This window comes from Polyergus mexicanus, unplaced genomic scaffold (genome assembly GCF_030449975.1).
Source record: "Polyergus mexicanus isolate NDT 795.1 unplaced genomic scaffold, iyPolMexi1.0 SCAF_1, whole genome shotgun sequence".
In the NCBI taxonomy this organism is placed as follows: Eukaryota; Metazoa; Arthropoda; class Insecta; order Hymenoptera; family Formicidae; genus Polyergus; species Polyergus mexicanus.
Genome location: NW_027223321.1, coordinates 784455 through 803985, shown reverse-complemented (window position 1 = coordinate 803985; position 19531 = coordinate 784455). Strand labels below are relative to the sequence as shown.

Here is a 19531-nt window from a genome sequence, read left to right as displayed (position 1 = left end):
TAAACCTTTATTTGTGACAGATACTCTTCCTAATTTAACTTACTAATTAATAATCTGATGTAACGACTGCATTGATATAGCCACGTTATGATATATAAAAAAAAAAACTAGTATCGGCTCATGTGATTTCGCCGTTCTCATTAAAATTAGCGAAAGTAGCAAAATGCGGTGACTAGCGACACCTGAAAAGCTGCGATCCGTAACACGGACTCAAGAAGTCCACGTTTCGTGCGAGTCACGTTGTACGCGGCGATCTGCGTCTATCGACGATGAGATCTGTGGCAATCTTGAACACCAACTTCCTCACACATACGCGTACGCGTATTTTTCTTTTTTCTTTTTCTTTTATTTTTTTTTTTTTTTTTCGCTAATTTTCTAATGCCGTACCACAATGCTTTCGCGCGACGCACACAATTTCTCAAAAATATAACTCGCAAGCGCATGAAGAAATTTTCTCAATTATATATTGCTTCTTATTTTCTGATATTTTTATTTATAACTTTAGAAATGTATCGCTTCTTTGTGCACCTGATAATGAAAAAAATTTTCTTATATTAAATATTTAATTTCTCAGAAAGTTATTTTTACGTTTCTGAAATGTGCGTGCATTTGTGGATTTTTTCACTCTTCTCTATTATAATATATATCGAACATCTTTACTTATTAATAAGAGAGACGAGAGAGAAAGAGAGAGAGAGAGAGAGAGAGAGAGTCAAATAGAGACAGCAAAAGAAACAGAAAGAGATCTTATTTCCCAAAAAATCAAATTTTTTAAATCTATTTTAGAGAGTTATAATTTATTTAATATTTAAATTATATATTAAATTAACGCGCATTTTCGCGAAAGTTTTTTACTCTTAATTATTCCCGATTAAAGATCGAAAGAGATTAGCCTTATAATGTTAATAATATTCCTTTTTTACGTGATCTTGGCAGATGTTTTGGTCTGAAAATAATTGTGGCGGGTAATGTCTAGCAAATCAAGCAAACAAAGTCACGCGGTCACGCATGAGAGAAAAATCGCGTGTTTAAAATCAACGCCGGGCATTACGTAAGCTCATTCGTCATAATAATAAGCGTGGGGATGCATTTTGTTTCGAGAAATAACGTATTTTCGTGAAGGTGTCGCATCCGTTACAATGCCGTCACTTGCCACGATGTCACAATATACTATATAGAAAGTTCGGTACACCAGCATGGTTCATTGCAGTGTGCTCACACACACACACACACACAATCATTATACATGTGTAACGTAGCAGTTGCTGCTGCAGTGAGTTGAATGCCTGCTGCGTAAAAAAAAATTACTCGGCACCATTCCTTCCTTCGTCCTTGCTATTTAATTTAGAAGAGGTGCATACGTCACACAAGTCGCCAATAGATTGAAATAATAATTGTCGCGAGCTGCATATATTATACTATTGATATTACGTCGTATATTATGCCAAATTGCATATGTACAAAAATATCAAGATATACGATAAACATCTCCACGCTAAATTTATACGTAAACACATAAAAACACATAAATTCAATGACGATGCGAATATTGCATTTATTACATAAATATCAAGCATTACCGCTCTCTTTATTTAGGAATTCCTACATCAAACATGCTTTCGATTAACATATCTCAAAAACTAATAATATGTATAATAGTAACAATAATAATTGTAATAAAAATAATGACGCGCTATTCTTATGTAATATTAAAGATTGCGATTTATCTCTCCAACTAAAATTAATGTAGCCGATATCTCGAGATTTAGCGTGATAGACACAAGAATTTTCTCCTTTTTCCATCTATCTCTCGTACACGTACATTGATCTTGTTTTTCCAGTCGCGTTAGCAGTTGCAATATGATAGCAAACGTAATAGCGCCTTGGCGTTAAGTTAGAATAATACGGGATAAATGATAGCGAACGTTTTTGTATTAATTTATGAGTTAAAATATAATATTTTTTATTTTAAATATTATTTAATTAATATGATAAAAAAAAGGATGAGAATCCTAAAATTTTTAAATAATATAAAAACAATTTTTTAAAAAACTATATTTTTTTAAAAGAAATTAAATTAGTTATTATTTAATAGTTTAATCGGTTAATTAGTTAAATAGTTTAATTATTTAATTAGTTATTAATTTATTAATATGCTAGTACATATAAGAAACATTGTGTAAACTGCGCTGTATATTTATTATTCTATTAATTCTTAATTATCGAGTCTTTTCTCACATCTCTTGTCTGTAAGATATTTCTACATTTAAATTGAATGTCATTATGAACTCAACGTAAGAGCCATTCTGCTGAACCACTTGCGCAACTTCTTTGCATTTCGCAGTTGAAAATATTCAGCGGTGAAAAAAAAGGCCGCTCTTTATTATTAACAGAGGAAACGTTGAATGCAACATTAACATATTACATATTAAAAGCGAAACGAAATCATAATATAATTGTGCATGATCCGTAGCTCGACTATCGAGAGAGTAGTCGTCAATAAGTTGATAATTTATTTTTCTCAGCAGTATATATTGTACAATAATAATTAATAATATTGAATTCTATATAAAAATGGAATAAAAAAATGAACTTAATTTATAGATAGTCCTTTTAGGAATAAAATACAAATCAGCATTCTCTGATAATTATTAGATAGTAACTGAACGAACAATATATTGATTGTTGGTATTCAGACTTTTTATTGCATATTTTTATAGCTTATGTCGAGATCTTTCCAAAACACTATAATAAAGTATTTTTTCATTAAGTACTTTTTGAGTTATTTTATATTTTAATCTGACATATTTTGATATAAAAAATTAAATATCTCGTAAAATATTTAGTTTTTGATAATCTTACCGTAATACTTCTATGTACAGAATAATGAGACAAATCAATTAGTATAAAAAAAAATTGTAAGAAAAATATTTACAATGTATTTTTTTAAACAATTATTTGTTTTTTTTTTTTTTGGCACTAATTAATTTGTCTCATTATTCTGTACATAAAAGTATTACGGTAAGATTATCGAAAACTGAATATTTTATTTTTTATATCAAAATATGTCAGATTAAAATATAAAATAACTCAAAAAGTACTTAATGAAAAAATACTTTATTACAGTGTTTTGGAAAGTTCTCGATGTCAGCTACAAGAATACTAAATAAAAAATGCGGGTTTCCATTTAAGATTTTAAAGTTGACCTTCACATGACCTTCAAATGATTTTCCAAGGTCAAACCAATGGTACCATCTTATGGCCCCCTCGAAACCAAACAACTTTTGTCTGAAATATTTTTCTCTTCCGGGCTTGGTTTTTGAGATATTTGCCTGAGGAGATTAAAATGGGACACCCTGTATATTGTAAATTACCAGTTATGAGAAGCAAGATAAATAGTCGTTTTTATATATTAATCACTTCGCATAAAGTGTACAACTTCCTCTCACGTAATCATAATTAACTTTAAAAAATACGTATTTACATATACGTATAAATAAAAAATTCTGCGCATTGCAAAGTCACTGTTCGTTTCTGTGTATAGCACATGCTTATAAAGATTTTTTAACATATCTTTAAACTTGTTGTAAACTATGAGGTACAAATATCTTGAAAATAAATTATATATATATGAAATATTTGTGTATAAATATATACATATGTATGTATATAATTATTAAATAAATTATAATATAAGAAATATATATATATACTTAAGAGAGCCAACTTCATACTTCAATTTTTATTTATTAACAATTTAAGAAATTAATGCTCTTAAGTGATGTCACAAATTCAAATAATCGCGTGCTAGTAGGAGCCATACGTGGATGGTAGTGCATCAGTTTCATAGAAAAATAAGTCTTCTATGAAACTGATTATATGCACAGGGCACGAAATTTACTTGGTCTTATACCATTTTATTTATTAATTCTAATAATCTGTCTCTATTAATAAGTACGAATAAGTATATGGATTTTGAAAAAAAAAAATCATAATTGCAAAAAGAAAAAAAGACTAATTATTAAATATAATAAGATAAGTTATTAAGTATAATACGCGTGTTGCAATTTTTTTTCCTAGGTTCTTCTGCATCCTCTTTCATTGGATCAATCGTTCCACTATAGTCCGAAATTTTTTTCCTGTAATATCTTCTTTTATACATTTGCCATGTAATTACATAATTGGAGTGAGATAACATGGATAAAAAACAAAGTAGATACAAACTTGTTTCACGCATTAGAATAAAAATCGAGATCTTAGAAGAATATGAATCAGTTGTAATGATGTCATTATGGTGGGAATTTATAGTATATATAAGCTTAATTCTTTTTCCTTATTTCCATTAATCAATCTTGGTTCACACTGGCCATACATCTCTTAGAATAGTTCTTATTACGTTCTTATTATATTGAAAGGTGCCAAGAAAAACTTTGAGATCTTCAAGATGTTCGTTGCAGTCTTTGCAGTTGCGCTTGCGACAGCGTATGCAGCTGAAATACGTGAGTAAACGAAAATACATTAGCATTTACAAAGATGATCAAAATAAATAATATTTAAAATAGAAAATATGTAAGCTGTTTTTTCTACTAAATTATAAATCTTTTTAAGGTATCATTTTATTTAAACAAAATTATTATATTCGAATAATAACATATATTCAATAATATGCATTGTAAATATTCTCATTACTGTATATTATCTCCATTACGATATATGCATAATTTTTGCCATATTTGTCATGAGAAGAGCATGCCATATTATTTCAAGCTAAATACTCTATGATTGCAATTAAAAAATATATCAGTTAAATATTATTTATCGCATTAGAGAGAAAGAAAGAGAGAGAGAGAGAGAGAGAGAGAGAGAGAGAGAGACAGGTCTTACTGTGCGTGCGCGTTTGATTTATAATAATGTAAAAAATTTTTAATTACGATCTTGGCACATTTAATCAAGACAACGGTAGGTAGGTAATGGCAATTTTGAAAAGAAGTTCTCATAAAACTTGTTATTCGCGTATTTTATGTTTTGATGCGTTACGTTGTAATCTGAAAAAGACTCTATAAAAAAATTATAGAAATAACAACTTTCTATTTTCTAAATTTGATTTGCTGCAACAATGCGATGCATTAACGTTCGCGCAAAGTATACTCTAACATAAACCGAATGTAGACCGAACACAATAGAAATATTGAGATCAGGTTTGTGTCATCAACTTAAATTATACTTTTACGTGCAGTGTACTTTCATGATGCTTTAAACTTTAAACCGTGTTTTTTTTTAAATGGAAACACTCTAATTTTTTCACATAAATCGATTCCTTGATAAAGAGTTATAGAGGTATGATGGGCAAAAGTTTAATAATTTACGAGATATTTTATACTTCATTTTATTACTTTACTTTGACATAATTTTACATAAACTATGAAATATCTCATAAAATTATTTATTTTGTAATAATGTTACCTTAATATTTTAAGCTCAAAAAATGAGAGACATCAATTGATGTAAAGAAAATAAAACAAGATTGACATTGAAATCTCCCAAGTGCCTCCATCCAAGATCAAACTAATGGCACCATCTTATGGCCCCCCATAGAACCGAACAACTTGTCTGAAACATTTCTTTCTATCTTGCTTTATTTTTTAGATATTTAGGTGTCTCAATATAAATGCCCCACCCTGTATATATTACACACATTACCTACCTTTTATTGTATATACACTTAATATATATATATAAATATAATTATATAAAATTTAATGATAAATTTAAAAATTGGTTATTTCATTAAAAATATACAATGCAATATATCCGATCTCTCTCTCTCTCTCTCTCTCTCTCTCTCTCTCTCTCTCTCTCTCTCTCTCTCTCTCTCTCTCTTTCTTTTTTTCTTTCTTTGTCTCTTTCTAATAATATAACTTTTCTCAAATATTAGAAAAATTTACAACATGAATCAGAAACGTGCGCATTATTACGTTGATGCATTATTACATTCTAATTACGTTACAATTTATAAAATTGTATGTTATTTTAAAATATATTGTATCGTTACTATAATATTTAAAGTTATCTCCTAACAGAGTTTTATATTCAATATTAAAAATTAACAGAGATAATTTTTAAACTTTTTGTAGCCTCCTACATTAACGTATGTGGACGCAAAGATCCAAATCTCAATAAGTGCGTCGCAGATAATTTACAAAATTTGCAAGATAAGATATGCAAAGGACTTACGGAAATGAACCTTCCACCGATTGAACCGTTCATTATTGACAGATTAGTCCTTTCCGAGACTGGCAACAACAAAGTATATTTAAATGATATACAAATAACGGGAATTTGTAATTACATTGTAAAATCTGTAGATATAAATATGGACAAGCTTAATTTCAATATGGAAGTTTTTTTCAATCGGCTTTACTTGAATGGCACATATGATATCGACATACGTATACTCGTGCCCATTGTTCATAAAGCACCTATTTATCTTGCTATAGGTATCTAAAATAAGTAGTTTTATATTAAAATAAGGTAGAATCTTTAAAGGCATTTGTGTTTGTGTGTGTGTATGTGTGTGTGTATGTGTGTGTGCGCGCACATGCTCCAATATAAAAAGTAAAAAACTCGACATTATTTCATTTGATAATTAGATTGTATATTTTCTTGTAGAAAACGTAAACCTAAAGACAAATCTACAAGCGGAAATGGCAACTTATAAGAACAAAAAATATATATATGCATCAGAAATGAAGACGTCCGTCGATATGAAAACATATGACGTTCAATACGGTTTGAAAGAGGATGAAATAAGTCAATTGAGCCAAATTCTTGGCGGTCTCATAGGCAGCAATCAAGAAGAATTTATTCAAAGATTGACGCCGCCATTAGAGGAGAAAATCTCCAAATGGCTTCTTCAAATTTTCAACAACGTAACGAAAATGTACTCTTACGACGAAATGTTTCCGGACCGAACTTAAAGAATCTAAGAGTTCTTTAAATTATATTGTTGCAAAATAATGATTGCGAAATAAATGTAAGAAAATTGCAACGTTATATTTTATTATATATAAACATGCATTCACATGTAGCTTATTCTCTTGCTTTTGAAATAAATGCGTTGTTATATGCTAATTCTCACAACATTTAATATTGTGTATTATTTATTTTTGTTGTCGTGCAGTATTAAAAAAAAAAAACTGATAAAATTAAATATTATATCACAATATTAATGATATTTTTAAGTTTTCTAAAATGCAATTGAATATTTGATTATAAAAAATACGTACCTATTCTGGCTTACAACATATACAAATCGAAAGAAATCAATCGAAAACATTTTCCTTGTTAAGTATTTGAAATCCAATATCGATTCTCAACTTTATCAATTGCGTGTATAATATTAATGTCATATTCTGTCTAATATTTTCTGATATTTCTGCGTTATTATTGTAATTAAAGCGTAATTGTAATCAAAAAATGACACTCAAATAATTTCAGATATTTTTTTCTTTTCTCTTATTTATATTAATCAACTTAAAAAAAAATTTAAATAGAAATCTAAATGTTTCCAAACAAATAGTAATTTCATTGAAATAGTTTTATTAAAATTTACGCGAATATCTTATTTAATCGTTCTTTTAACTATTTAAGCCATTGTGACCCTTAAGCGCTCGAGAGATGATATAATTCTTTTATTTGCATTTTTATTTAAAAGCGCATTAAAATATTTGTAAAGGCCAAATACATATAGCACAATTATAAAGTTAGAATATTTTAACTTAATTGACGCGTTAGAGAGAGTGAGAGAGAAAGAGAGGAGAGAGAGAGAGAGAAAGAGAGAGAGTGTTGATAATGAAAAGAATATAATTGTATTTACTTTCATTTATATGTTTTAAAACATATTTATATAATCAATAATCTTGAAAAATTCTTTTTTATTGATTTATTAGTGTGCTAGCATGCTAATTGTTAAATTAAGTTACACTAAAAGTATGTTTATATTATCTATTTATTATTTGCCAGATTTATAACTATTAAGCCTCTTTCTTCATATTTATCTCGTCTATAAATTTTTGCATTTAAATTGAATATTAATAGTAAATTTAGACTAATAATTGTATATGTATTATTAAATGATTTATATAACTTCTTCATACTTTGCGGCTCTCTCTCTCTCTCTGTGTCTCTCTCTTTCTAAAAGTGTATTCCAGTAAATGCAATTTTTTTAGAAGAGATATTCATGCGGTATTGTAATATAGTATCGATATATCAAGAGTGATAACGGGGAAGCGAAAGGTGTTAGCAAATATGCAACGAAGTTTAACTGCAAAACATTTTCCGCACTTTCTGACGTATCATACTTTAATATTAATATTATGCTAATATTATTTTTAATATCAATTCCTTATAAATTTTAGAGTACGTCTTGTAAACATTGTTAAATATTTTGTATATTCTGAAGTTTAATCGGAATCGTAAATCTTTTGCTAAAATGTCAAGATCATCCAGTTTTGGAGTTGTTTTTACATAATAATACCGATTACTTATCTGTTATTTGACTCTCACACACATCAGTTGATATTAATTTTCGCTTCCGATTTTATTTTGTTAACATATTACATATAGTTTACGCATAGCGTAGAAATGATATTAAAAAAAGATAATATTTGTTAAAAAATCCATATTATTATAGTAACTTTCAATTATTAAAAGCAAATATTCATTATTCAATGCTATTCAATGTCATGCAATAGTGCATAGTACTAAATGATAATGTTTAACTCTGTTTAAAAACATGGAAACAGAACAAAAATTCTTGCATTGTTTTTGTTGAAAAAAATATTTTATTTTAAATAACATAAAAATGACACAAAAATCTATCTACAGTATTATATAGGCAAAAAATACCCGCAGAGATGATGACGAGATATCTCACCGACATCTTTCAAATTTTATATATATATATTTTTTTTCAATATTTTAACAAAAAAAAATAGACTATAAACATGTTTTTATATATGAAAAATTAAATTTTACCTACTATACATCTTCTTTAATCACTGATCGGTTATATAACAAGACTTAATATAATACAAATATTTATTGAATAAATTTTTTTTTTTTTTTTTATCAATTTGAATGCGGAAGATTTTAGATTTTCTGCATTTTTTATTCATTACTAGAATTATTTATCCAACTCTGGAACGAGAACGAGTCTGACCGTGAGCTTAGAAAGAATGAATCATAGTCATAAGAAGAAAGAAAAAGACTGGTTTCTGATTCGATAAAGGGAGATATAAAACAGTATATATACAAGCTTGATCAGTGAGTTGCATCAGTCTTAATTCTCACGTTCACCGCGAATCTGTCAAAATTGTTTTGATATTTTAGAAAATTTAATATTTTAGGAGGTGTATTTCGTACCAAGAAAAATTCTTCTGTGAAAAATGTATGTTGCAATCTTTACTTTCGCCCTTATAGCAGCACAAGTTGCAGCAGAAATACGTAAGTAAAAAGATTTATTGAAAAAGGATTATATATTTCTATTACATGACATGCGATTTCTGTGCTACATTATTCGTAAACTTGTCATATTATTCGAAACAAATTGTAATTAAGGAAAATATTTTAAATATTATTTCCTAAATTAGATTATTCTTATAGGTAATTAGAGAACTTAGCGAGCGCTAATTCGTTTTTACGAATAATGAGATATATAATAGCAATTGGAAAATCTATTTTAGATGAACAACTGATAAGAAGAAAGATTTCAGAATGTGAAATTTTAAAATATAAAAATTATAAATAGTTATAAATATAGTATTTGTCATAAATTATAAATCATCTAAAATATGAGCAAAATATACAGCACAATAGCAAAAGTGCATTGCAAACAGCATGCTTCTAGGCATTTATTCAAGATGACAATGTCAAAAATCGGTTTTGATAAGTAATTTTTATCCCGCGTGTTTTATGGCACGATACATATACGTTTAGAGACAAAATGTTTTATAAAGAATTTTTGAAACGTGATAATAATTATTTTCTTATTAACTACACTACTCATATATTAAATTATTTTGTATACGTCATTCTTTCATTGAAGTTTTGTACTACGTTATATAGATAAAAGATTTATTTTTGACATTTATTTAAAAAAAAATGGTGTCATTAATTTAATATTATTTAATATTATATATCTCACAGACACACACTTAATATTATATTATAAATTAATATTAGCAATCGCACATAAAAAATTACACATTATTTTGGTATACATGTATGATTGCTTTATTCAGACAATAGAAATAAATGAAGGTCTAAAAATATTTTAATATAAATTACAAAGAGAACGAATTAGTAAGAGCCAAATGGAAAATAACAAGCGCAAAAATAATAAGACTTCCTCATGATCCTGATCATTATCAGCATTGTTTGCGCTTATTATCTCGTGCTTGGCTATTAGCTCGTTCTTTTATATTGTTTTATTCAAACTCGCTTTATATATACTAACAGTTTTCATCATCGTAAATCATAAATTAATAAATTTGATTTATACTTTACAGCTTCTTACATTAATGTATGCGGCCGCAGAGATCCAAATCTCAATCAATGTATTATAAATAACGTAAACAATTTGAAGAGTAAGATTTGCGAAGGAATTCCGGAATTAGATATTCCATCCAATGACCCAGTTGTCATTGACGAACTAGTCATTTCCGATACAGCCAACACCAAAATATATTTAAGAGATATAAAAGTGGGAGGACTTTGTGATTTCATCATAAAATTCTTTCATTTTGATCTCAATACACTTCACTTTAATGGTAATATCTCATTCGGACTAATTCGAGCGAATGCCACGTATGATTTTGACGTACGTATACTAGTACCCATTGCTCATAAGGGACAGGTTTACATTACTACAGGTATATAAAATATATTTGATTTTCCATTAAAGAGTTTAGAGAAAAATCTACTTTAACGTAAAAAATTCAAAACTCGTTTTTACACTTTATCGTAATTAACGGACTCTTCAATTTTTTTGCAGATAAGATCGACGCGCAAGTGGACATAGACCTGAAAGTAATCACTAAAGCCGGTAAAAAATACATGTATTTGTCGAAGATGAAGCTCAACATCGATATCCATGGATACAATGCTAAATACGATGTGAATGAAAGGGACATTGGTCAATTGACCGAAATTATTAACAATTTTATAGGCAACAATCAAGAGGAGGTTATTAAAAGCTTTAAGCCGGTATTAGAGGAAGTAATCTCCAAACGGATCCTAATGGTTGCCAACGATATAGTTAAACACTTTACCTATGAAGAGCTCTTCCCAGACAGAACATAAATTAATTATTATTCCATTCTAATCTTCATTGTTGCGATAGTAATCAGTATATAATTAACGATTATATATATGATTATCTAGTGAAAATGAAATTTGCTTTGTCGAATTTGAAAATATTGCAATAGATTTTATCGCGATTATTATTTAATAGAAACATAGAAGCAACCTCTTGATAATAAAATTTAAAGTCTAAGGCAATTAAAAATATTTTTTATTTTATCACTTGTCATATAATTATTTTACATGTAAATACACAATACAATAATAGTAAAATGTCAAAGTATTACAATACTAAATTGTCAAGAAGAAATATTAAAATTTATATCTTTTTAAAGAAGAAAGGTGATGATGATAAGAAATGACAATCGATTATTGCTACTTGCTATTTTTTTTTTTCCATGATGCCGATTTGGTATTTTGCTATATTTATCTTCGTACTTATTGTAAATAAATGTCATCGAGGTTACACGACGATTATAAATATTAAGAAAATTAAACAATAATTGTGGAAGGTTTGATTATGGCAGAGATTAATATAATTTTTAATATAATCTGTTTTCAAAGAATAAAGAAAATTATAACGCGTCTGTTTATTATAACAAGGTAGTTTATGTTAGTATAAATTTTTTGTATTGTAAGCTGTATATTTTGATAATTTTATAAATGCTGAATATTTTGCGGGGTACACTAAATGCTTCTGTTTTTAAACCCAAATAAACCGGCTTTAAATTGTAAGCGTTAACCCTGTGGGTAATTTTACTCATTAGAGATTAATTGTTTTGACCGAGATAGTTATATATATATATATATATTTTTTTTTTTTTTTTTTTTCATACACAGATATTTTGTTATTACATGTTTTACATCTCTTGTATAAAATATTATCTACAAGTAAGAAAGGGGAAAAAATCAGATTTTTTTTGAAGTTTTAAATATTTATAAACAATAATCACAAGATATATATATATATATATGTATATATATATATAAGAGAAAAAAAAACACATGCATACTGATCACTCGCATAATTATTCCAAGCGTGCAAATTCTATTTGACGCTAATAATTTGATTTAATTGATTGCATTGGATAACATCTTATATTATTATGTGACATTCTTTTATATCAGAATTTTCTAATTAATCTGCATACAATTTTTAAAAATATATACAATTAAAATCTTTTATTTAACATATTATATTTACCACATAAATTATTTGTAATTATATTCTACTCCCTAAAAATATATATATATATATATATACTACACACATTGTAATTAAACTAATCTAATACTAAATTTTTTAAATATAATTTTACTTAATATTTAGTATAAATATTAGCTAAAATAATAATGTGTGTTAAATAATGTATAACATATATTAATTGCAGTATTTCTTGTATTGTTGGAAAAAATTAGTAAAATGTAATATATCATATCATGATATCTTTCTAATAATTTCAGTAAAAAAAGTTTCGATACGTACATTTAAAACGTGATACAAATAGCTTTTAATCGTAAATATAAAATCTCAAATATACTTAATCATGCTGCTTACTTATATAAGTTGTGTCATTGGGAATTTTCCAGATTATACAATGCTTTTTGCGATGATTTATTATATATTATAACTATTGAATTGATCGCGATGCACTCGATTCTTTATACGCAGTAATTATAAGAAACACAACGTGATATATTTTCGTGTTTAATATATTTTCTAATTTCTCATCTCTTGTTATCCTTCTATTTATTGTTTCGTTGAATTTATTCGAATGTATTATGGAAAAATACATTCCTGTAAAGCATTATTTAGCTTTTTGCCTTTTCATTATTATATCACGCTTTAAAACATGAATTTAAAAATATATTAGCATTTAATATAATTAATCTCTAGTTTGATATGTATATATAGTGTGAAATAATACATATTGATTATATTGTACAATATATACATATACTATATGGTTACAACACATAATTTTTTTATCACCGCTATAAATTCCAATAAATTTGTTAAAATAATAGTTGCTATTGTCTATATCGTATACATAAAAAAATGTGCTTATCATGAATGCTTTCTATGATAAATATTATAAAATTATAACAAATAAATTATAACAAATATATCTAGCAAATTAAAGATTGTAGAGGACTTTTTAAATAGGTTATGAATTAAAAAAGTATCATAATGCTATTCGCAAAATGTGATTACTAATATATTATAATAAAAAAAATATATAATGTACTAGTAAAATACACATCCAATATGGACGATTTAAAAAATTCCATAAATTATAAAAACTCGCGAGTTATTTTACTTGCAAATTATAAATTTAAAAAGGAGAAGGGAGCAAAAAAATTAAAAAATATATTACGGTCAACAACTTTATTCAACGATTCATGATCCATTAAGCTTATCGGTATTTCTCGGTATGCACACATTAAAAATATAAAACGAAATTGTCACGTTATACATCACGCACATGTAATTAGATTTTATAAAATTTCGTTTAGTGGTCTCGATAAGTTTTTTACCAATTAAATTTTTATTTAAAAACATGATGCTAACTCTGTATTGATAAATTATATTTCCATACTTTTATTCAGAGCTTTTACTTGTCAATAACGGATAAAAAAAAATCGGCAGCAAGAATATTGCTGTACAGTATTCTATTGTTGTATTCGCAGAAAAATACTTGATTTTTCACTTCATCAATCAAATATATCATGTTTCATTCTAGATGCTTATTTTAGCAGCTCATGCAAATAGTTTCCGTATTTGATAACAAATTCAAATATTACACACGCGCACATATCAAATTATATAGAATGTTTTCTTTAATAGAATTGTATAAAAAGTTCTTTTGCCCCATGAAATTTTTGAAATTTATAAAATTTAAATAAAATTTAAATTTATAAAATTCACAAATATTTTCAAAGACGCATAATTTTATCTTATCTTGATATTTTCTAAAAATTATCATTATTTTTCTATATTTTACAAATACTTAGCTAATTCATCGCTGTTTTAATTTTAAATTAATAATTAAATAAACAAATCTCGCGAATATTGGAAGACCCTAAATCAGATTCATCAGAAACGATTTGCGCGATCATCAATCATTAATGTTTCAAGAAGTGTCAGGATCTCGTTCTGTGTGTGCGATCTTGTATTGATGATATTTACAATTCTCCCATTTCCTTCCCTATTTTTTTGCCAGAATTGAAATTCTGGATTACATCGAAATTAAACGCACTATAATATTTCATTGTTAGGGATGCAAACCTTAATCAAGCACGCACACATGCAAAAGGAAGATTCAACGAAGATAAAAGTAGCGCTAAATTTTCTCTAACTTCTTTTATCGGACTCTTATAAATGTTACGATAGATTTTCAAACTTAATCTGTTTTCCAGCCTGTCCTCGATCACCGAGATAGATTTACAAGCCGGGGAAGAGTTGTGTAAACGAGAACTGTTGAATAATGTTGTTGCTGATATTTTGAAACGCGTCAGAGAGAGTCATTTCCACCATTGGCAGAAATTCCTTTGCAAAGAGATCGAAATTGTTGTTGATGGACGAATTAATAAGATCCCCGAGTATCTGTTCGCCATTGAATAGATTGTCTAGTTTCACCGAGCCCTTGCTCACTGAGATTTTTAATTTAAAATCCACGATACGAACCCTCTCGATGCCGTTCTCGTCAATGTATCTTTCAGCCTGGATCTTGGCTATGCCTATAAAAAAAGAAACGAGATCGTTATTTCATATACAATAGAGATAAATGAATACAATATTTTTTATTATTATTACTGCAATAATGATCTTGACATATATCACTTTTTGAATTCCAAGATAACAATCTATGAGATTGAAATATTAGTGCGATATAATAAATAATATTATCTTGTATAAAATCGTAAATACCTATGCCGTTGGAGAAGTTGCCGTTCATCGGACCCGATCCGCTAATCGGAAGTAACAATATTTTACCGTCGATATCATATTTCCCTTCAATGAAGATATTGGGCAATATCACATCCAGCACGAGGAACAGTTTGTCAAAGTTGATTCTTAAAAAAAAAAGAAAAACACAAATAGCCACATTAAAACGAATAATAATGTAAGAAAATAGCGAGAGAAGTTCGTTGAACGTGACATCCTTTTAAATAACATTCACATCCGTACCCGTAATTTTTAATTGTACAATGTTAAATCTTCAGTTAGTTTGTCCATGCAAATCTTCCAAAAAGCAATGCACATCAGATTTTCTTTTTAATTAATCTATAATTAATATAGATTTTCACTTAATTGTACAACGGCATAAAATGAATACACAAATTATAGTTTACGAAGATTCCATCAAACTTTGTTGAACCTATTATTATGATTGCATCGTCATACATACGTTTTATATTCTTTTATCTTGAAATTTTTAATCGAAAATGTTTAAGATTTCATACAACGAATTACGTTTATTAGAAAGCCTTGCAAAGTTCTGGCATTATTGTCAAGACTATGAACACAATATATGATACATAATAATGTCATATTCAAAAGTTGACACATTATGCCTTGTCCATTTCCTAGTGATAAATGGATTATCATAGAGATATTAAACTTCGCAGTTTGCACATATGGCAAGTCATCAATTGACGATTTCAATAGACGACATCGACCTCCTTCATCCGCATTATTACCATGACATTTTAAACTTTATACATCTCTTTTTTTTTCTCCTGAGCGTCTTATTTTTACTCGATACTTTGACGAGAGCCCTTTTAAATTTCGCGTGCAACGCGAAGTACGTAATGAGAAACGCTACCGAGACCGTTGTCGTTTCTGTCCATCATTTCCGGATTCTTATCGATTTTTTTTTTTTTTTTTTTTTTTTTTTTTTTTTTTTTTTAATCATTACGAAACGGCATTGTTCCCGACGCTTTGCACATATAGCACATACAAGTACATACTTTGAGTGTTTGTGTCACGGCTATTTGTGAAATAGAATACAAATGAAATAGAATACTCGTCCCTCATCGTTGTGCGCGATTTAATGTGTTTTTTTTCTGTCGCGAGCAATTTTTGCGTTGTGATAATGTATCGTGCCAATAGAAATATATGTTTCAAGGACAATTTCAAATTGCCGAAATTCTGAGGTTCTAAGTATCTTAAGCATCATGGAAAAAATACACTCAAGTAACATTCTCCCGCTGAAATTTTGACGTAACATGCTTACGAAACTCTCATTTTTTAATGCTTGTTTAAAATTTTTATTTATTTCCTTATTCCTTTTTTTTATCATTACATTTTGTCGTTATATCAATATTTAATTGACAACGAATTAAACTTTTTCTCTCAATAAAATTTACAATAAATAAAATATAAGAAAGTTAAAAGAAGTATATAATGAGTTAGATCAATCGATAAATTCTTTCTTAATAAATGTTAAAGAGTCAAAGCAATGTTGTGAGAAGAGCCCGACGCAATTTATGCTAAGGAAGGCGTATAAAAATACTCGTCTTACGAGTATATGAAAAAGTCAACGACAAGAAAAACAATACGTGCATAATTATCTCTTTCATAACTATATATAATCTAGTTGGATTAATAGTCGAGAGAGCAGCAGAAGCATGTACGTAATCAATTTAATATTAGGAGAGACTTCTCATCTCGAATCCCGTGCAAAATATTATATTATCTGAATAATACGCTCGTAACACAATTGTTCATCGTGTAATGGAGAATGTCCAATATTCGTACAGAATTAGTACGCATCGAAAGTTTTTTTCGATTTCGAATAATTTCACAATCTAAAACGACAATCTAAAGCATATTATATCATTTGTTCAGCGTCATGATGTATTTATGAACCATTGATTCAAGAAATGAAAAAAATATATTTGCATACACATATATATTGTTTCTTTCTTCCTTTTTTCTATCCCCCCTCCCCCCATCATTCTCTCTCTCTCTCTCTCTCTCTCTCTCTCTGTATATCTCCAAAATTATTACATCAAAGTTTAGATGTTACGATATTTATATTAATAAGAAATTATTTAATTCTACAGACGGCTATTATATTTGACATACATCTCGATATTCGTATTCGCATCTTTTAAAGCTGACTTTCACAGATGATCCTGCTACATTTTATATATATATATATATATATGCCATTTTTTATACTTACTTCATTTTAGTAACTTCGAAGCTACTGGCGCCGTATACGTTGACATCAGTCATTTTTACTCGCAAGCTATTTGATGGTGAAATCGATAGTTTCTTCAATATAAGAGGTTCCATAGAAGGAATATTATATTCCGGCACGCCCACCTTGAGATATGGTTTCAAATCATTTATACTGTTGCTGACACATGTTTCGTATTGCGGGTCACGTGTTTGGCAAATGTGCAGGAATTCAGCTGCGAGCGTAATTAAAATTATTATTAGACATAATTATTTAAGATAATTGATATAGTTGTAATTATTTATAACATTATTATTATTATAATTATTATATAAGAACACATATTTTTCAAAGGGAAAATAAAATAAATACTTATTACTAAATATGTATATAGGAATTTTTGTAGCGCTCGATTCTTCTGATCTCTTCTTTAGATTTATAATTACATGATATTATTTTTATAGTGTCACACTATTAGTAATGTAGTTTAATTTTTTAGATATCTTGATCAGAAGAATACATTGATTAACTCGTTATAATATGCAATAACTCTGGACCGGTTTTTTGCTTTTCTTACGCAAGCGTTTTTTTTAATATTTTCCGACATATACAGCAATAAAAATTTAAATTTAAACCAAATGCATATTAAATTGTTCGACGCAATATTTATGCAACTTCCGAAGGTCTACAAGATCTACATAGATCTTTTATGCAAAAAAAGATTTCTTTTTATTAAAGTTGCATATTGTTAGGGAAGAAAGGACAATTTTTTAAAATGATCTTGTAGTTGCCAATTTCATCAAAAAAGATGATATCCGGATGCGTGTACATGTATATATGTAAGTATTTATGTATAAAGTGACAAAAAATATAAGGGAAAAAGAAAACGCTCTTCTTAGCCGAGATTTAAATCACACGCGCAATTATTTAATAACAATATTTTTCGCGTCACAGCCATAACAAAAATTTGCAAAGATTTTACATCTGTCAAGCATGAGGATCAAGATACTGAAACAAGAAACTTTGCTAACAAGTTTGTAAATAGATCTAAATAATTAGATCCAAAAATATAAAACGAAAAATTTGTCTCAAGTTTCTAACTCATCGTTAATTTACGAGTATATCAAAGTACAAGTAGATTTAATAGATATCTTGATTGGAACGATGATCTAACAGCCGAGTCGATTGAGTTGATTGAATCAAGGATCTTTAACAGTTTGCTTTGTACGATATAATAATAATATTGTATATTAAAGCGAGTTGGCATACATGAGACGCAATAAACATCTTTTCTAGCCACATGAAAACACATACAACATTTCTCTGTTGTGCGATAAATTTTCTTCTTTGAAAAAGTTTTAGTAGAAATTTACTCACGTATATCCCGCACAGCTTCCGCGTTAATCGTCGCCACGATAAACAGGATCGCAAAGATTGTTGCCTTCGCTAGTACCATCATTTTTTTCCTCGAAGAAATGGAAAGAAAGAGACAGACAGGAAGCTCAACGAATGAATATGCGTCTTCCGGGCTTGCAAAAGCCTGGACACGGATTTCGACGACGGGGATCGCCGTTGTCGACCCACAGCAGCAGGTGATTCGAGTATAATCGAACTGGAAATGATCCGAACGGCGATCTGAACGTCTTATAGCAGTGACTATTCATCCCCTCTTCTATCGTACATCACTCGTCACCTATAATGATGATTGAAAAGAAAACCATTCTTATTCTCCAGATATCTGCCTTTAGATGATCACAGGAAATATGTGCACGTATCGGCCGCGAAAAGCCGAGAATGGCATCGTTCTTCATATGACCTTTGTATCGAAGGCAAACGAAAAACGTCTGATCACAAAATCTATCATCACAATCTGTCATAGAGAAATGTTTCACGTGGACGCATAATTCATAGATAATTATTGCACCGCTCGATTTTAATTTAAACAATGATACTATTTCTGAAGTAGAAATGTATCCTGT

The 19531-nt window shown here is 28.3% G+C and overlaps 2 protein-coding genes across 2 annotated transcripts; one reads left to right on the top strand and one right to left on the bottom strand.

Annotated features, from left to right (window-relative positions):
- The first annotated feature begins 4336 nt into the window (after positions 1-4336).
- On the top strand, positions 4337-12335 carry LOC138935819 (putative beta-carotene-binding protein). The gene is made up of 4 exons (XM_070300687.1): positions 4337-4499; positions 6135-6497; positions 10569-10931; positions 11054-12335. The coding sequence occupies exons 1-4, from the start codon at positions 4445-4447 to the stop codon at positions 11359-11361; spliced, it is 1089 nt and encodes a 362-aa protein (XP_070156788.1). The 5' UTR covers positions 4337-4444; the 3' UTR covers positions 11362-12335.
- Positions 12336-13735: 1400 nt separating this feature from the next.
- On the bottom strand, positions 13736-19183 carry LOC138935619 (circadian clock-controlled protein daywake-like). Its single transcript, XM_070300357.1, has 4 exons — positions 18930-19183; positions 17556-17787; positions 15293-15438; positions 13736-15102 (listed from the first exon to the last, which is right to left on the bottom strand). The coding sequence occupies exons 1-4, from the start codon at positions 19009-19011 to the stop codon at positions 14807-14809; spliced, it is 756 nt and encodes a 251-aa protein (XP_070156458.1). The 5' UTR covers positions 19012-19183; the 3' UTR covers positions 13736-14806.
- Positions 19184-19531: the final 348 nt, after the last annotated feature.

Excerpts from the sequence above, each read along its gene's own strand:
- LOC138935819 (XM_070300687.1), top strand. The coding sequence starts at position 4,445 with ATGTTCGTTGCAGTCTTTGCAGTTGCGCTTGCGACAGCGTATGCAGCT. Across the intron at positions 4,500-6,134 it reads AGCGTATGCAGCTGAAATAC|CCTCCTACATTAACGTATGT; the intron begins GTGAGTAAACGA and ends AACTTTTTGTAG. Across the intron at positions 6,498-10,568 it reads ACCTATTTATCTTGCTATAG|CTTCTTACATTAATGTATGC; the intron begins GTATCTAAAATA and ends TATACTTTACAG.
- LOC138935619 (XM_070300357.1), bottom strand. The coding sequence starts at position 19,011 with ATGATGGTACTAGCGAAGGCAACAATCTTTGCGATCCTGTTTATCGTG. Across the intron at positions 17,788-18,929 it reads GGAAGCTGTGCGGGATATAC|CTGAATTCCTGCACATTTGC; the intron begins GTGAGTAAATTT and ends TTACGCTCGCAG. Across the intron at positions 15,439-17,555 it reads TTCGAAGTTACTAAAATGAA|AATCAACTTTGACAAACTGT; the intron begins GTAAGTATAAAA and ends TTTTTTTTTAAG.